We start from the raw sequence: 18,359 nt of genomic DNA on the forward strand, positions 1-18,359 counted from the left end.
AAGTTCACCCTTCCATGTGCTCCTAGGAAAGGAGGACTCATCTGTGACACCACAGTCTCCTTCCATGTCAAATTCACTCCTATGTCCTGGCAATGCTACCACAGAAACAAGCAAGCCTGTTTACTTCTCTCCATCTCCACCACCCCCACCCTTATCCAAGCCACTTAAGGATGAAGACCCACATCTTTAACATAGCTATCTCCACTGTCCTCGCCTTCCTCTCACTCCAGAGCCCATTCTCCTTTCTGCCACAGGACCTTTGCACATGCTATTCCTCTAACTGGGACACTGCTCCTCTTCCCCCTTCTCTGCCTAGCTGGCCTCTACTGGTTTTTCAGATAGAAGCTTAATCATCACTAGTTCAGGGACGCCTTCCCTGAACTTCTTAATAAAGACATTTTTTTTTCCCCTTACATAGCACCGTGAGTTTTTTTCTTCATGGTACTTTTCGCAGTTGTAATTTTATGGTTTTCCTTGGGGTTTTTGTTTCCTTTCTGTGTCTCCTGCTAGACTGTGAGCTCCTTGAAAGTAGAGACTTTGTCTTTTCTTTTTTTCTCTCTTCTTCTCTCTCTCACTGTTGTACTCCCAGTGCTGGGGCCGCGCCTGGCACGTGACACATGCTCAAGAAATATTTGTTGAGTAAATGAATAAATAAGTATCCGTCTGGTGTTAGGATCTCAGGGGAAGGGAGGTGAGGGAATTAATGAAAATAAATAAAAATCATGCCTCGTAATGTCCCATTTAGCCAGAGAGAAAGAAGCAGGACACATGAGGTAACAGTGAATCACAGAGACCACACTCCCACAGGCTACGCTGGGCTGTGGGTTGTGAAATCTTGCTCTGAAGGCTGCAGAGACCTAAAGAAATGAGAGGGAGGAAAGGAACCTGAGGCATAGAACAATTCCATATTTACATGAACCATGCCTAGTGCTGGCAAACACACAAAGACGCTTAAACCATGAGACCTGCCCCAGGGTCTTTCAACCTGGTTGGGTGGAGCAGAGCTACGCATAATTGAGTGCAGTGCTTCTGCACCCGGTGATGGCCCAAGGAAAACTTCAAAGGCCATCCTCCGCAGGAAGGAGGCAAAGCAGGTCCCGACTGAGTAACAATTTGCAATATGGCTGCCAGCCTCCTGGGGATGGGATGGAGATCAGGTTTCAATGCTGAGATCCAGGGAAGGCAGAGCCCTCTTACTAAAAGGGGGAGGTGGTTTGGAGAAAGTGGGCAGCTGGGAGCCTGGGAACAAGTCACCTGAATTTGAGGTGTGATCACCTCCCTTCCCTTTCTCCTTCGTAATTCGGGACAACTTAGAATTGCATCCAGAACTTCTGGGAAAAAATTAATCTAACCTTTCCAGCTGGGCCCTTAAGAAAAGGTAGGAAAAAAAAAAAAAAAAGAAGAAGAAAGAAAGAAAAAAAAAAGGGAGTGAGAGAGAGAGAGATAAATTGGCTGTCTAGGAAGGAAAAGGCTGGAACACCAAGGAGCACCAAAGAGCTGCTCTCCAATGTGCAATATTGTGATGTATAATAAGAAATATTTTTTCGTCTTCCTTCCATTTCCTGGCACAGAGTTCCTAAAACTCTTCAAATTTCCTGCGATGAGAGCGATAAAGTGTCTTTCGTTATGTTAAAGAGGTAATTTTTGGATCCCAGCTAAGGATGGGGGCTGGTTGCCAGGGGAACCAACCAACCAACCAATGTGATTATTAGTTTGGAACTTTCAGCCCCACCCACCAGGGAGGGGCGAGGGGCTGGCGATTGAGTTCAATCACCAATGGCCAATGATTTAATCAATCATGCCTATGTACTAAAGCCTCCAGAAAAGCCCAAAAGGATGTGTTCAGAGAGCTTCCGGGTTGGTGAACACAAGGAGGTGCAGGTAGAATGGCGCTGGGAGAGGGCATGCAAGTTCCGTGCCCGTTCCCCATACCTTCTCTATGCATCTCTTCTATCTGGCTGTTCCAGAACTTTGTTCTACTATAATAAGCCAGTAATCTAGTAAGTAAACTGGTTTCCTGTGTTCTGTGAGCCACTCTAGCAAATTATTTGAACCCAAGACGGGGGTTGTGGAACTTCCAATCTGTAGCTGGTTGGTCAGACGCACAGGGTACAATCTGGACTTGCCATAGGCATATGAGGGCAGTCTTGTAGGACTGAGCCATTAACCTGTGAAATCTGAAGCTATTTCCAGGTAGATAGTATCAAAATTGAGTTAAATTGTAGAACACCTAGCTGGTGTCCAAGAATTGCTTAGACACGTTGGGAACCCTCCCCCTCTCCCCAACACACACCCACTGGAATTGGTCCCAGAATCAAACCGGACAAGGTAAGAGGCGTGTTCAGAGTCAGCTCAGAGGCAGAAGGAGCCGAGGGGAAGAAGTTAGGTATGCCATGGGGACTATGTGGACCCTCTCTCCCATCAGGGGAGCCAGAAAAGGAGTCAGGGCAGGAGGAAGCCTCAGCTCTGCAGAATTGTCATGAGAATGACTTGGTGGGGAAGGGGTTCGATGTTAAACGGGACGATCAGGGGAAGGCTCACTGAAGTGAAGTTTGAGCAAAGACCTGAGGAAAGCAAGGGACCAAGCCGTGCAGCACCCTGGGGAAGGAGGGTTCCAGACAGAGGAAGCAGCAAGTGCAAGGGCCGTGAGGCAGGAATGTACCTAGGGTGTTTGGGGAAGAGCAAGGAGGCTGGTGAAGCTGGAGTGAAATGAGCACTGGAGAAGGTTCTAGAAAACAAGGTCAGAGAGGTCATGGGGGTGGGGGCAGATTGTGCATGGAGTCATTATAAGGCTTCTGACTTTTCCTCTGAGAGAGAAAGGAAGCTATTGGACAGTAATGAGCAGAGAAGGTCTTGAGATGACAGGTTTAATAAGCTCACTCTTCTCTCTGTTGAAAACAGACTACAGGAAGGCGAGCCTGGAAGCGTGGAGAGAGTTTGGAGACCACTGCTGCAATTCGAACAAGGCAGTCTGGCGCCTCAACCAGGATGGCAAGTAACAGAAGTGGTGAGAAGTGGGTAGGTTCTGGGTGGGAAAAGTCATAGAAAGTTTCATGAAGAGCTGAAAAAAGACAGCAGCAACATACCTCAGTGACTTTCCAGCGTGCGAGGGGGCATGCCCTGCCGGTCTAGTAGACCCAGATCAGAGGCACTTTACAAGGCGAAAGAGGGCCTCCCCGGAGGCAGGAGCCCCAGGCCTGCCCCTCGACAGCTGGGCCCCTTGGACAAATCATTTACTTCCTCAGGACTGAAGTTTCCTGACTTACAAACAGGAAGAGCAAATGTCTGACTTGTCCCAAGACCTCAGACTGGACTCTGCTGTCTTAAAATGCCTTCTCATCCTGAGATGTCTGATTTTGGTTCAATCTGAGATGCCACGTCAAATTCAGACCTTGTTCTTTGAATACGTAAATAGTGCTGGACTCTTATCTCTCCTCCCTTGGACTTTCCTCTGCCTACAGGACTTACGCTTGACTTGCTTCTGATGGTGGTGGCCTCTGAGTGGGGTGAGGGAGAAATCCCCATGTGGGTTATGACCGTTGCAGCGGTTCGCCCTGACATGGCTGAGCAGAGCGCCACACGGGGCATAGATGCTGGTATGCACAGTGCCTCCACAGCATTTTGACTCAGAACAGGTGCATAATTTAGACGACATGTGCTACCCTTGCCACTGCAGACAGCCTAAAGCACTGGACCAGGGAAAACAGAAAATGTCAGCCATCTCACAATCCAGGGCAATAAGGAAGGTCACAGGTCAGACCATCCAAGCTGAGCAGCACATAACAGAGCTTTAATAAATAAACCCCTCATCTCAACCTGATTAGCACCATAAAAAATACTGCGTTTAGGAATTGGGAAATGGTTAATGAAACTACGCTCCTCTTTTTTTGTAATAGGTTGCAGCTATTTGTCTGAGGCAGGCACTCAAATTAGGCTGTCCCATCCAAGTCACTTCTTTTCTCGCAGCCCCTCCTGGGCAGGTCACTGGCCACAGGACTTCCTCCCTGCCCCAGATCCTGACCGCAGCTGAGCCAGGAGTTTGCAATGGGGCGGCAGTAGAGGCTGAGCTCAGCCTCTGCTGGTACTCCAGGGATAAATATGGGAAAGCTGGGGCTGGCACAGCAGTATTTGGGACAGGCGTGAGCGCTAGAGGGCTGTTAACTAGAGAAAAACAGGCAGGCAGAGAAAAGCGGAATGGGAAGCTGTGTGGACCCAGGGAAACTGGCAGGATAAGCTCATGTTGATCAGTTCTCAGCCCCAGTCCCTTCAGTCTTCCTGGAAGTTCCTGCCCTTGGTTTCTTGGAGTAGCTTGCACCTGCCCAGTAAATACCTCTTTCTTGCTTAACATCATTTGGATAAAATTTATCCATTAAGATTGTACAACCCTTTGGGAAAATTAAGCTAGAAAATAAAAGGTGTTGAACTGCATAAATCCTGTGTTTGTCATCCTGAGAAACAAGTATGTATATATGAACACCAGCTGGAAGGAAAATACAAAAACACCTCTGGTCGTTTTAGGAGTGATTATTTTCCTATATTTTTTCCAATGTCCACAAAATTGTTAAGATGTTCATAACTTTTGAGAGAAACTATTGAGCAATCAAATAAATATTTAATATTTGAGCTATAACAGCCCCCCCCGAATAATTTCCAAAATAACAGGCAGCATAACTGATAAATAATCATAAATTATACTGTTATCCTGGAGTTGACACAAATGAGTGTGTTCCTAAAAAAGTTGAAGGAAAATGGTCACTTGAGATTGTGTCATCAGTTCTTTCATATTTTTATGAAAGGAAAAAACACATACTGGATTCACCTGTTGGTTAATTTCAGATTTTTTTCACATTGGTTATTCACAGGCAGGGCCCTCCTGTAGTGTGGACACAACACCGGGTGTTCTCAGAGAGCTCAAACACTTGAGCTTGTAACCTTGCACTTGAGCTTATAAACTCAAACACTTGTAACTCAGAAAAGTGTTCAACCCTGATTTCACTGTGTACCTGTAAGACTGCAGACACAATTCCGGAACCTCTCCACCTTGTGACCACCCCAATTCTGGACAGCAGCTTTAGTTTCCTGTGCTGATCAGCCTAACTTATGCTTTCAGCATAGATCTTGCCATCAACCTTCTTGGGTTCCCAAACCCCCATAACTGGGCAGGCTCTTGGTACCACTGAAGGTTAGTGCTGCCAGGAACCGGGGTCAGCTGGTCCAACCCATTCGTTTTACAGATGAGAGCAATGTGTCCAGAGAGGAGAAAGGACTGCTTCAGGGCATCACACACATTTGCCGATGAGTACAAAGGGCTTGCAGTCCTTCCAGCTAATCTGGAGTTGGCTTTGAGATCGCCCAGGGAGGGAAGTTAGAGCCTTGGCAATGAGCATGGCCTCGGAGTTGTCCTCTGGTGGTCTTCTTTGAACACTGTTCAAGGAAAGCTCTTGTCTGAATCTACCTCCTTCCCATCCTTGAGATGTCACAGACACCTGTCCAGGAAAGCCTGCAGGAGTCCTTACCTCCAGAGGGTGTGCCAGCAACTCTCCTAAGGAATTTAACCCACTCCTCCATTTCCGCCTGGGAGCTGGCCATGAGGACATAGGAGTCCTGTCCCGTGCGACTCTGGTCACATGAGGCTGGAGGAAGAAGTAACACTAATGAAGGTCATACATTGATCAGGGGCCAGGGCAAGGGGCAGCGAGGGGAAGCTGAGCCTGAATTGCTTCTTTGGTCCAATTAAACAAGCAGTCAAACAGCACAAAAGCATCTACTTTTCCTCAGCAGAACTGAGTATCTACGCACCTTTATTGTTTTAACTGGAGCTCTAATCCTATACACAAATCATTGAACTCAGTGGTTTGTAGCTGAGATGATTTGGGCTGAGATCTGTCCCCATGGAGGACAGAAGCCATTTCCTATCAAAAATTAAGAGGAAGTTCAAGGGGCGGTGTCAGTACAAGAGGAGACAGGCTCAGCCCATACGATTCTGAAACCTAAGTCCATCACGCCCAACATGGATACCTTCCTAGGCTACCCTGAGCTAAGCTGTGGGGTTGGAGGAGGGAACAGCAACTCAGGAGGGAGGGGCAATGAGCACCGTATGCCTTTCTTATGAATCAGTGCCTCCTGTTCAGGATTACTGCCCTCCTGCCTGCGTGAAGACATTGCAAATGGTAGGCTCTCGGTACATAGCTGATGGACAAATGAAGTTTGTTAGGACTTTCTTTATCATTTTCACCTTAAACCCAAGATTACAGACAGACATCTGTAGTCTGTCCTGGGTTGGTGTTATCAAATGGACAAGAGGGTGGAAGAGGGCTTCCCTGGTGGCGCAGTGGTTGAGAATCTGCCTGCTAATGCGGGAGACACGGGTTCGAGCCCTGGTCTGGGAAGATCCCACATGCCACGGAGCAGCTGGGCCCGTGAGCCACAGCTGCTGAGCCTGCGCGTCTGGAGCCTGTGCCCCGCAACGGGAGGGGCCGCGATAGTGAAAGGCCCGCGCACCGCGATGAAGAGCGGTCCCCGCACCGCGATGAAGAGTGGCCCCCACTTGCCGCAACTAGAGAAAGCCCTCGCACGAACCGAAGATCCAGCACAGCCAAAAATAAATAAATAAATAAATAAAATTTAAAAAAAAAAAAAAAAGGGTGGAAGAAATGACAAGGGGGCAGAGTGGGGAGAGGAGACCAAGAGAAAGAATAAGAGAAAGTGACAAAGAGAGAAAAATAGGGAGAGAGAAGGAGAGGAGAGAGAGAAGGGGCACATCAAACATAGGTCTTACAAAGTACAAGAAAAGAACAGCAATCCCTTTCAATTACAGGATACTATGAAATCTCGCATTGCTTTAGGGGACATCAACCCATTCTTCTCAAAATATCAGGGCATTTCCTTCAAAAAGAGCCTGTTTTGCTACCATATGACCCAGCAATTCCACTCCTGGGTATTTATCTGAAAAAAACAAAAACACTAATTTGAAAAGATACATGCACCCCGATGTTCATAGCATTATTTGCAGTTCCCAAGATATGGAAGCAACCTAAGTGTCCATTAACAGAAGAATGGATAAAGAAGATGTGGTATATATATATGCGATGGAATATTACTTAGCCACAAAAAAGAACAAAATTTTGCCATTTGCAGCAACATGGATGAACTTGGAAGGCATCATGCTAAGTGAAATAAGTCAGAGAAAAACAAATACTGTATGATATTGCTTATATGTGATATCTAAAATATCCAACAAACTAGTGAATATAACAAAAAAAGAAGCAAACTCACAGATATAGAGAACAAACTAGTGGTTACCAGTGGGGAGAGGGATGGGGGAGGGGCAATACAGGGGTAGGGGATTAGGAAGGACAAACTATTGGGTATAAAATAAGCTACAGGGATATATTGTACAACATGGGAATATACCCAGTATTTTATAATAACTATAAATGGGGTATAACCTTAAAAAACTGTGAATCAGTATATTGTACACCTGTAATTTATATAATATTGTACATCAACTATACTTCAACTTTTAAAAAGCTTAAAAAAAAGAGCCCGTTCTAGCTGCCCAGTTGGGCCCAAACCTGTATTTTCTTACACAGCAACAAAATACTTTCAAAGTCCCTTTGTTTTCAGTCTCTTCAACCTATCTTAATATTACCCAGCCTCACTTTCTTTTACACTTTGGGACAACCTGATTCTGAATCCGTCTTATCACTGTGTCATCAGCTCTTCTGGCCAGAAGTGTCAGCCCATGGAAGTGCTGGCCACTGAGGAACATTATGAAACTGGGTGTTTCCAGAAGTAAGATGGGCAGTAAAAAGCCCTCAGGGCAGAACTAAAGAATCCCATAGGAAACACAACATCCTTTAGTAATAGAGTAGGGCTCTAGTATCATTTCCGCTCTACAAATAATGGAACTGAAGCCCAGAGATGCAAAGGGTCTTGCCCATTGGTACCCAGTAAGTTATCACCAAACTCAAGGCAAGGCCATGGGTCTTTCTCCCAATAGTTTCCACCAGCCCATAGTGCTTCAAATTTGACCTTGGCCAAAACTTATCTGGTATCCTTCTCCACCATGCCTACACTCCAGTCTATTACGTTATCAAGAACATGTCTTCTCAGTTTTCTCTCATTCCTGACAGATTCCTTTAGTTCCATCATGGCAACACCACTGAGAAATATCCAGCTCTCAAGATGTTCCTCAATGACCAGGGCTTCCATGGACTGATCCTTCTGATTAGAAGAGCTGATGACAAGATGGATTGAGAAGTAAGTCATCCCAAAGGATAAGGAAGGTGAGGCTGGGTAATATTAAGATAGATTCAAGAGACAAGAACCAAAGGGAATTTGAAAATTCTTTGTTACCCTTCAAAAAAATGAATGTTTGGGCACATTGGGGTGCGAGGGAGAGCTGTCTTTGAGGGAAACTGCCTGACATTAATACAGAGCCCATGGACAGCATCTCTGCCCTCAGGCACATATTTTCTCTGGCTTAAACAGTGTGTTCAGCCTGTGTCACCTACTGGGCTGCTACCCCTGTCAGAAAGGAACCTCTCTTCTTTTCTTCCCCTGCCTAAGGAACTCCTATCCATCCTTTAAAACCTAGTGCAAATGTTATCTTCTCTAAGGACCCTTCCTTCAAACCTCCTTCTCCCACTCCAGATGGAGTGGGGACTCCCTTTTCTAAATCCCTTAACATCCTATCATCACCTCTATCACAGCAGTAGCTAAATTATCCTGAACATTGGTTTCCTTATCATTAAAATTGAATTAATTACTTAATACATCCAAAGCTAAAGCCCTGATCTTCCACCCAAAACTGGTCACATGCACAATCTCAGGAAAGCCATCCTTCCTGTTGTTTGCGTGAAAACCTTAGAGTCAACCTTGACTTCTCTTTCCTACATCCAATCCATCAGCAAATGAAGTCCTCTCTACCTTCAAAATGTGTCCAGAAATTGATCGTTTCTCACCCCCTTCATTGTTACTATCTCTGACTTGGATAATTACAATAAACTCCTCACTGGTGTTCCTGCTCCGTCTTTGCTCCTTTTTAGTCTCAACTCAAAAGAGTTTTAAAACAAAAGTCAGATCATGTTACTTCTCTGCTCAAAGCCTCCCAATGGCTTTCCATCCTTCTAGCACAAAAACTAAACCTTTTACAGTTGCCTACCAGTGCCTGTAAAACCTGTGCCCACCCCTGACCAAATCACCTACTCTTCTCCCCTCTCAGCACTCCACTGTAAACACCTTGGCCTCCTTGATGTTTCCTGAACACAAGAAATAGGCTCAGAGACTGTGCACTGGCTGTTCCCCTTCCTGGAATGCTCTTCCTCCAGATGTGCACTTGGCTCATGCCTTCACTTTCTTCGATCTTGGCTCAAAGGTCACCTTCTCAATGATGTCTATTCTTCCCGCTCTATTTCAAATGACAAATCAACAGTTGCCATCCCCACCTCATCCAGTACTTTCTCTTTCTTTGCTTTCTTCCCATAGTACTTCTCCCATAATAAAACTATACAATGTTCTCATTTATTTGGTTTGTTTTCAGTCTCCCCCCATTGACTGTAAGCTGCATACAGGCTGTTTTGTTCGTTGCTGGATCCCCAGTTCCTACAATAGTGCCCGGCTCGTAGCAGATGCTCAATAATTTTGGTGTAACATTTCAGAAGGCAGTATGAGAATTAAATGCTACATATCCTGCAGAAGGAATAAACCCCCCATCCCTGATGACTCCCTTTGGGTGAGAGAACAGATAATTATTCTGCTTGAGGTAGTTAGGGAGGGAGAAGCTTGCCTCAAATTTTTGCCTGCTCCAAATAAAGAAAAACAGCATAACAACAACCAAATTCTTCTCTATGGCCTTTGTGCAGCTAAAACTGGTGATCACAGAGAGGGGGCTCCGATTAGGAAGGCCATTTCTTATGCCAGCTCTGGCCCCTGAGAATTGTCTTGCACAAGAGGATGACAAAAAGAGGAATTGAAAATTCTCTACATCATAACATAAAGGGTTGTCTCATTTTAGGTTAGGTGGAACCTTGAGAATGACGGTGTCTTTAGGAAAATGGTTCCCTGCCTTACTATTGCTTTAGAATTATTTGTCCTTATGAGTTGAGTGTGTGCATGTGCACGTACACACATGTGTGAATCTGTCCAAGAATTCCCCCAGCAGCCCAGGAGACAGCTGTAAGTGTGAGTGACAATGAGAGAACAAATCTTCATCCTACAGTAACAGCAATCTTCAAGTTACTGCAAAGTCCACAGTAAATTTGCAGTTGGAGCTCTCAGCAGGGTCACCCCAGATTGAAAAATCAGGTTTTGGGACATGTGTCATCATGAATGGTCACATCCCTTGAATTGTGCTGGGAAAGGGATCCTAGGGATAGAAGAAACCTCATGGGAAAAGGGTGGGGTTATCCCAGAAAGGAGAGACTGGAAAAGTAGGCTCTTCCTCTGAGGAGGAAGAAAAATGGATAGACCCTTAGATAAAAAGCAAGGGAGTGTACATGAGGGGCCCACTTGGGAAGAGCTGAACTTTAAAAAAAAAAACACCTGTTTTTCTTTGTTTTCTATAAACAGTCAGAGCCAGTTTTGGGATTGGTTTCTACATTACAATTTCCTCTAGTTATTGTCAAAACTTCAAACACTTGGCACTGCACCAAGCGTGGCATATATATTTCTTTACTTAATCTTCACTATCATCATCATTGTCCCCATTTCCCAGGTAAAGAAACAGAGGCAAAGAGAAATTAAATAATCAAATTAAATTATTAAATTAAATAATTGATCACAGTTACACACATAGTAAGTGTCAGGGCCAGGATGTAGCCCCGGGCACGCTGGCTCCAGATGGGGCACGTCTATCCTCTCTGCTACACTGACTTTGCCATCAAGTTTCTTATGCACACAGCTGCCTTGCGTGAGAGGTAAGAAGAAATTTAAGGCAAGGGGCACTCAGGGGACGTTGGTCTCCCCTGCTGTGTCAGCATGGCAGCAGCAATCTGGGTGCATAGCTGGACCAGCGGCTCTGTAGTTCCTGCTGGTTGTCGGGGGTGGGAGGGCTGGTGAAGGAGCAAGAGACAGGGAGGAGAGCCTCAGTGTGACAGACTTCCACAGACACAAGCAAACTCCTCTTGAGACAAACTGAGACAAACTTCCCCTTTCCCCAGATGCATTCGAGGAAGGTAACTCTTGATTAGAAAGAGACACCCTCCAGTGTGCGGCTAATTTGTGCAATAGGTAAATTACAGCGCCTGACATGCAGTAAGTGCTCAGTAAGTCAGAGTTGTCATTTCTTAATAGGTCATAATGAACCACATGAGACTGTTGACTGTCGACCGTTTTTGACCTACAAACGTGGCGATTTCACATGGTTCAATTTATAATTTAACTGTTCATTTTACTGTCCCACTCGCCTTCAAAGTTGAGCTCCTTTTAGCGAGCAGGGATGATGTACTTTCCAATCAGTATCCCAGTGCCTAGTGGATACCTGGTTCCAAGCAGGTGCTCGTGAGATGCTTACAGAGCTCAACCGGATGCACACCCACTAAGTTCACATGTCGTTAATGAACTAGTATGGGATCATTAACTATATACAGAACTATTATGCATTCTTACTAGGTTGGTTGGCTAGCTGGTTGACAGACTCCCTGAATGTAGCCTTGACTTCTGGGGTCAGAAGTAACATGGGAACGTGATGCACGTCTATCCCACATTTCGTCACCTACCTGGAATGACTTCAAAGACAAACTTCCCCGCTTCTTCTGGGTTTGTGGCGATCTCCTTGATTGTACTCCCTGGTAGATACATGCAACCCTGAAAGATTGAAAGCGAGGCCTTTAAGGTAAGCAAAAACATTACCAGCTATGAACTAAAATTAAGTTGGAGGACAGATAGGATAATGATGGGATAGCAGAGAGGAGCATGGAAAGCTGGCATCCCAGCTTCTAATGGGGCACTTCTGCTACTCAGACCTTGGTCAGATTAAGTGGCAGCTATGTGAGATCAAGCAAGGTGTCTAAAGAGGCTAGACGGACACGGTTCTGACTGGAGAATGAGCTGAGAGGGTGCCGTCACCGACACTTGCCTCTTCCTACTTTCCAAGAGCCAAAATTCCTTGCCAAACCAGACACCTGATCTTTGTGGAGGCCATGCTGAGATTGGGGGGGACCATACCACCTGCCGGGCTTCCAAAGGGGGCACTGAGGACTGAACCACAGGTTCATTGAGGCGATGCAGCACTTAGTAGCAGCAAGAACTTCTGAGCAGCACGCTCCAGGTGTCTGTCCCTCTGCTGAGCACCTTGAATGTGTGTTATGCACTTAGTCCTTTAAGCAATTCTCCAGGCAAGGTATTGCTACACAGATTTACAAGTGAGGAAACTCGGGATCAGAATGGTTCTGTGATTTGTCCAATGTCACAGAGCTAGTAAGTGGCAGAATGGTAATTCATCTCAGAAGTGTGTTCAGACCCTGTGCTTTTCACCATCACAGTGGAAGTGCTGGACCCATCAGCTTAATGTCCCTTGAACAGGCAAGGGGAGGAGGATCATGGATCCATTGGGGGGGAGGGGGGGAGTGAGGGTGGAATTTGTGACCTTACACATGAATATGTCATCAGAAAACCAAGTCACTTCCACCACGTGTACACTCATTGCTTTACCATTGACAGTGCACTGTCACATGCAACGTCTCCTTAGACCTCAGAACAGCCCCCCAAATCAGAAACATGGCAGGATGGCCACTCCCACTTTACAGATGAGGAAACCAACACTTTCAAAGTTTAAGTAATGGCACGAGGGGGCACAGTTAATTGTCCTAGAGTTCCTTACTCATAATTTACATTTCACTAGCTGTCATAGGTAGTGTGTCTGATTCTGAGCTGAGTAAACAGTGATGTCTTGTTTCTAGAACAAATCGTGGATGAAAAGGATTGGCAGCAGAAAAGCTATAAAGGAAGAGTCTTAAGGAACTCCCAGGTCAGCTCAGAATCCTGAAAGAATAAATGTTTCTTGGGGGTCTATAAATGCAAATGTCTAAGACTGAGTGAGAAAAAGAGTAGAAGCGAAAGCAGAAGGGGTGGGGGGAGAGAAAGGGGAAGAGGAGAAGGAGGGGAAGGAGGGGAGCCGGGGGAAGGAGGACAAGAGAAAAGAAAAAAAATTCTGCCTACACTTCTCTAATTTTATTACTTAAAAATAACCACCACCTACATGCTCCTTGCCATCTTTAAATAATATCAGTGGCCTCAGAAAAAAAATGACCCTGAGATTGTGCTGCTGGATAGTATATTCAGGACACTTAACACAGAGCCTGGCACCTAGTAACTGTTAAATAAATGGTATTTACATACTTTGTATTTTATTTTCACTATTTTTGGATGAAACTATCAAATAACCGTTTAGAGACGAACTTAGGAGAGGCAGGTACCCCTGAAATGACACTTCCTTTATCTTCCTACCAGGCAGTACTCCCTCCTGTCTGAAAAAACTACATAGTGTTTTATTCTGGCGCCATAACTCACAGCCATTATTAAAAGTTAAATTATATAAACTTACAATGAAATATTTTATATTAAAAATAAAGGTAGTACTACTCAGAATTCATCACTTTCTAATTCTCTCTTTCTTTTTTTTCCTTGCAATTACCCTGAGACACAATTGACATACCATACTGTCCAAGTTCAAGGTGCAGAGCACGACGATTTGACCCACAAGCGTCATGAAATGATCACCACAATAAGTTTGGTGATCATCCATCATCTCATATAAATATAAAAGAAAAGAAAAAAAATTTTCTATTTACCTAAGTATTTGCTCTATTTTACTATTATTTCTGTTCATACGGTCATTTACATCAAATCTATCTGTGTGGTAGAAACACTATCTAACGCTACGCTACTGTACATCCCTTCTCAACTCTGTGTTCAGGGATGCTGGTAGCTTGAATCAGACACAGTGGGAGTATCTATACAACAGAAATTGGCAAATGCTGTGTCCAAAACAACTCCCCTACCACAGGGTTGTTGGTTAAACATTTCCCAGCTCGCCCCTGATAGACAACTCTCTGCTCTAACTTCAGAGAAAGCAGATGAGGCAATGGAACAGCTAAGCCAGGATTGTCTAAAACCATCATTGTAGCAGAGGCTTGAGGGCAATTCACTGAGATTCTGTTTTAAACAACTTCCTTGACAAAGAAACTTTTGGAATGAGTTATAGGAAGCTAGGTCATGGACTTACAGGGCATTATACTGTTAGAGCTAGACAGACCTTTCTGAGAACTCAGAGGAAAAACTGCACAGACTGCCTTCTCCTGAACCCCAGGGTCCCCTGGAAGAGCATATACAAGGGTGCATCATAGAGGGCCCCATAATTTACTTAATCATTCTCCTTTGTTGGACATTTGGTCTAATGTTTCTCATTACAAATAGCACTGCATATATCTTATTATTTCTTTTGGATAGCTTCTTAAAATCAGAATGACTGGGTCATTCTGGATATGATATTTTTTGGCTTTTAGAAATCTGGCCAAATTGCTTTCTAGAAAGGCTACACCAAACGTACACATCAACAGTATACATGAGGGCATTTTTCATCTGATAACTCTAAGATTACTGGAGTGATTTTTGTTTTTTGAGTTTTTTAGGAATCGTAGTGTATGTGTGTTCTTTTTAAATTTACAACTAATTTATATTTTAGTCATAGAGAAAGAAGAAAAGTAAAAGTTATGTGTAACTCCGGTACTCAGAGATAACTCAGTTAACACCTCTGTGTATTTCTTTCCAAGCCTTTTCCCATAAATCACAGATTCATTGTTTTTTTCCCCTCAAGAATAGGATTAGCATATAAATCATCCTCTGCTGTTAACTGCTTTTTTCGAAGCAATTATATTATGGGCATCTTTCAATTTCAATAAGTATTAATTTAGGGCATCAACAGCTGAATTATATTCTATCAGATAGATATATAAAAGTTGCCTCACATAACTTAGCCCCTACCACTGGGCATTGTTTCCACATCACTATTATAAACCCCTACATTAGAAATGCAGGGTCAAAGAATTTGCATTTCTGAGAGGCATATTACCCTCCAGAAAGGTTGTACAGATTTTCATTTCCACCAGTTGTGCATGAGAATTCCTGTTCCCTAGTCTTTACTAACACTGGAATTTCTAGAAAATCTTTGCCATTTTGATAAGGGGACAATGGTATCTCATTAACTTCCATTGCATGTCTTTAATTATAACTGAGTGGACTTTTTTACCTATGCTTTTTGGCTATTACATTTCTTTGGGAAATTGCCCATTTACGTCATTTGCTCATTTTCCTATTGCTGTTTCTTATAAGATTTGAGACTATTTTAAATAGGAAGAATAGTTGTTTACAATTTTTCCTGTTTATTTTTGCCTTTTCACCTTATTATTTTGGTTTTTAAGGTACAGACATTTCTATTTATGCAATTAAATCAGTCTTTTCCTTGTGCTGTCTTTGTTGCTATGCTTAAGAAACACCTACTTCCCAAAGATCATGCAGATAATTACACTTTCTTCTAGGATTTTTACGAACACGTTTTCACACGTAAGTCTTTAACCCATCCAGAATTATGAATGGTGTGAAACATAGTGTGGAAATAGACCTTTAATTTTTCCCAAGAATTTAGTTCATATCTTTCATTTCACGTCTAGATATTTGCAATGTCTATGAATCCCAAAACAATGTTAAATGATAGCATAATAAAAGTATTTTATTTTGAATAGACTTTTCTTTGTCTTAATAAAATAATGATGGATATATGAAAAGTCTACAAGGATATCCACTTAATTCTTGTTTGTTATAATAACATAGAAAAATCAGCCCAAATTCTCAACTAATTTCCAGGAGGAAATTGGTTAAACAACTTATAGAGTGTCCATAAAATAAGTTATTTTGCCACCACTAAGAATTACATTGTAGACTAATATTTAATAATATGGGACAATATTCACGACATATTGTTAATTTTTAATTAAAGAATACTATTATACTAATTTTGCATTTAGATGAGTTTCTAAATGTATATGCATAGACAAAACTGGAAGAACTGAGGATTTAGGTGGTTATTTCTTACTGATGGGATAATTCTTATTTTCTACTTTGTGATTTTCTGTATCCTCCAAATTTCCAGCTATATACCCATATAGCTTTTGTAATCAAAATATTCATATCCATATAAAATAAAATATTCTGAGAAATTATCATTTTATTCCGTTTTTTAAAAAACCTTTTTATATCTGAAATGAGTTTTGGATTTTATCAAATGCTCTTTTCAGCCATCTATTTAGGGGTTGTGTGGTTTTTCTCATTTGACTTCTTGATCTTGACTTATTGGTCTGATACATTAATAGGTTTTCTAAAAAATAAACCATACTTGTCATTCTAGAAGAAGCTTTACCTAATTATCCCAGACTAATTTAATCCTGAGAGGACTCAGAGTTTCCTCCTCCAAAAGTAAGGGAGAAAAGCCAGGACCTCCAATAATTTATTTTACTCTTTGACATCCGTTTATGTTTTTACAAAACAATTTTTTACATGTGCTTCATATCATTTAATCCTGTGACAGATGCAGGCCAGGTATGGTTGTCTCATCTTACAAAAGAAAAAAAGAGGGGTCCAGAAAAATTAAATAATTACATGGCCAGATGGTAGTAGAGCCAGGAAAAGAACACAAGCTCCCCAGCTACACCTCACGGAAGTAAGCCTCACTGAACTTCCCTTTCTGCTGCTTTGGGAAGGCTAACACATTATTGCCATCTCCCTCACTCTCCGCAGACGGGAAGACTTCCTGCCTCGGCTATTAATGTACCAGGAACCCCATCTTAGCTTGTGATTGCTTGCCTCTGATAGGGTCTGTTCGTAAAGTGAAGAAAGTCTGGTTACCACGCACAGGACATTGGGCAAGAACCCAGGCAGTGGTGGGGTCTCAGGCCCCTCTCCAGCCTCTGCAGGGACAGACACTCACAGCCCTCTGAGTGGAGGGCCTGATTAACTGGGCACTGCCGATGGGTCACAGAGCCTCAAGCCTGCCCTTAGAGAGAACTGTCCTCTTCCAAAATGACCTTCTCACTTCTTTGCTTACCCGGCCATCCACCTTCAATATCCTCACCCTTCTTGGGGCTTTTTTTCTAGCTGCAGAAAGTTTTAGAGTCTGTCCTCCCTAATAAGTTCCTTGCCCACTCTTCCACCTCCACAGGCGTGAGCTCTAGAAAGGGTGTCCAGTCCTCCTGGTTGCCGTGAGACATACAGTTTACACCTGGGGTCCCTCAGCTGTTAATAGCATCCCCTTTTTTCTCTCATTCACCACGATAGCCACGAGGAATCAATGAGGCAGGAAGAAAAGACCCAGGCCCAAGATTTACAATCAAAGCCCTCTCTAGCCCCATCCACTCCATCTGGAAGTCCTGTTTGCTGTATTTTCAAGTATATCAGGGATCTGATCATTTTCTTCCAGCCCACTGAGATTCTAAACATTATAACCTCTCACCTAAATTACCCTTATACCTCCTCCCTTCAGCCTTGGATCTATTTTTGAGCATGGTAACCAGAACCATCTTTTTACAACATAACCCAAGAATGACCCCTTTCTGCCAGGAAGCTTGCCAGGCCTGCCATCGCCCTCAGTGTAAAGACTCAAGTCCTTACAGGGGACTACAATGTCCTTTACAATTTACGTCCCAACCCCCAACGCTCCGCTCTCTGACCTCATCTCCTCTGACCCTTTCATTCCCTAACTCTGCTGCTCCCACGCTGACCTCCTTGTGATTTCCCACACACATCAGACATGCTCTACCTCAGGGCCTTTGCACTGGCTGTCCCCTCTGCCTGGAGTGCTCTTTACCCAGAGATCTGCCTGGCGGATTGCCTCTCCTCCTTAATCTTTGTTCAAATGTCCCCTTTCTCATGAAGTCATTCTGGCCACCCTTCTTGAAATTGTACCACCTCCCCCAAATGCTTGATCCTCCTAGCCCCATTCTATTTTTTCCTCATAGAACTAGTCATTTTCTAACAAACCACATAATTTTCTTATTGATTACGTTTATCTTTCTGCTTCCCCCCTCCCCATCTTCTAAGTTCCACACGTCAGGGGTGCTTATCTGTTTTAGTCACTGAGTTATTTCAACTCCCTGGAACAGTGTCTGGCGCACAGTAGATGCTCAATAAATATTGATTGAACAGACAAATAAATGAAAGCCCCAAATCAATTTTCCTGAACCCAAATCCACTCTCCCGGAGCCCTTGCGCTCCACATCCCCATCGAGACCACGGTGCCAACCCTGACTCAGCGCTGCATTTAGGAAGAGCCCCAGCGCTCATCCCGGGGCTCCGTGGAGGAGGAT

The 18,359-nt window shown here is 43.7% G+C and overlaps 1 protein-coding gene across 2 annotated transcripts in view; it reads right to left on the reverse strand.

Moving 5' to 3' along the window:
* Window positions 1–18,359, reverse strand: part of ARHGAP25 (Rho GTPase activating protein 25) — an 88,929-nt gene that overhangs the window by 28,144 nt on the left and 42,426 nt on the right. The window contains exons 3-4 of one of the 2 annotated variants that reach the window (XM_007189770.3): window positions 11,721–11,808; window positions 5,517–5,633 (exon numbers count right to left, since the gene is read on the reverse strand). In XM_007189770.3, coding sequence (XP_007189832.1) covers window positions 5,517–5,633; window positions 11,721–11,808 — 205 coding nt within the window. The remainder of the gene's footprint in view (window positions 1–5,516; window positions 5,634–11,720; window positions 11,809–18,359) is intronic. The other variant, XM_007189771.2, reaches the window with a different exon arrangement.

This window comes from Balaenoptera acutorostrata, chromosome 12 (genome assembly GCF_949987535.1).
Source record: "Balaenoptera acutorostrata chromosome 12, mBalAcu1.1, whole genome shotgun sequence".
NCBI classification, from domain to species: Eukaryota; Metazoa; Chordata; class Mammalia; order Artiodactyla; family Balaenopteridae; genus Balaenoptera; species Balaenoptera acutorostrata.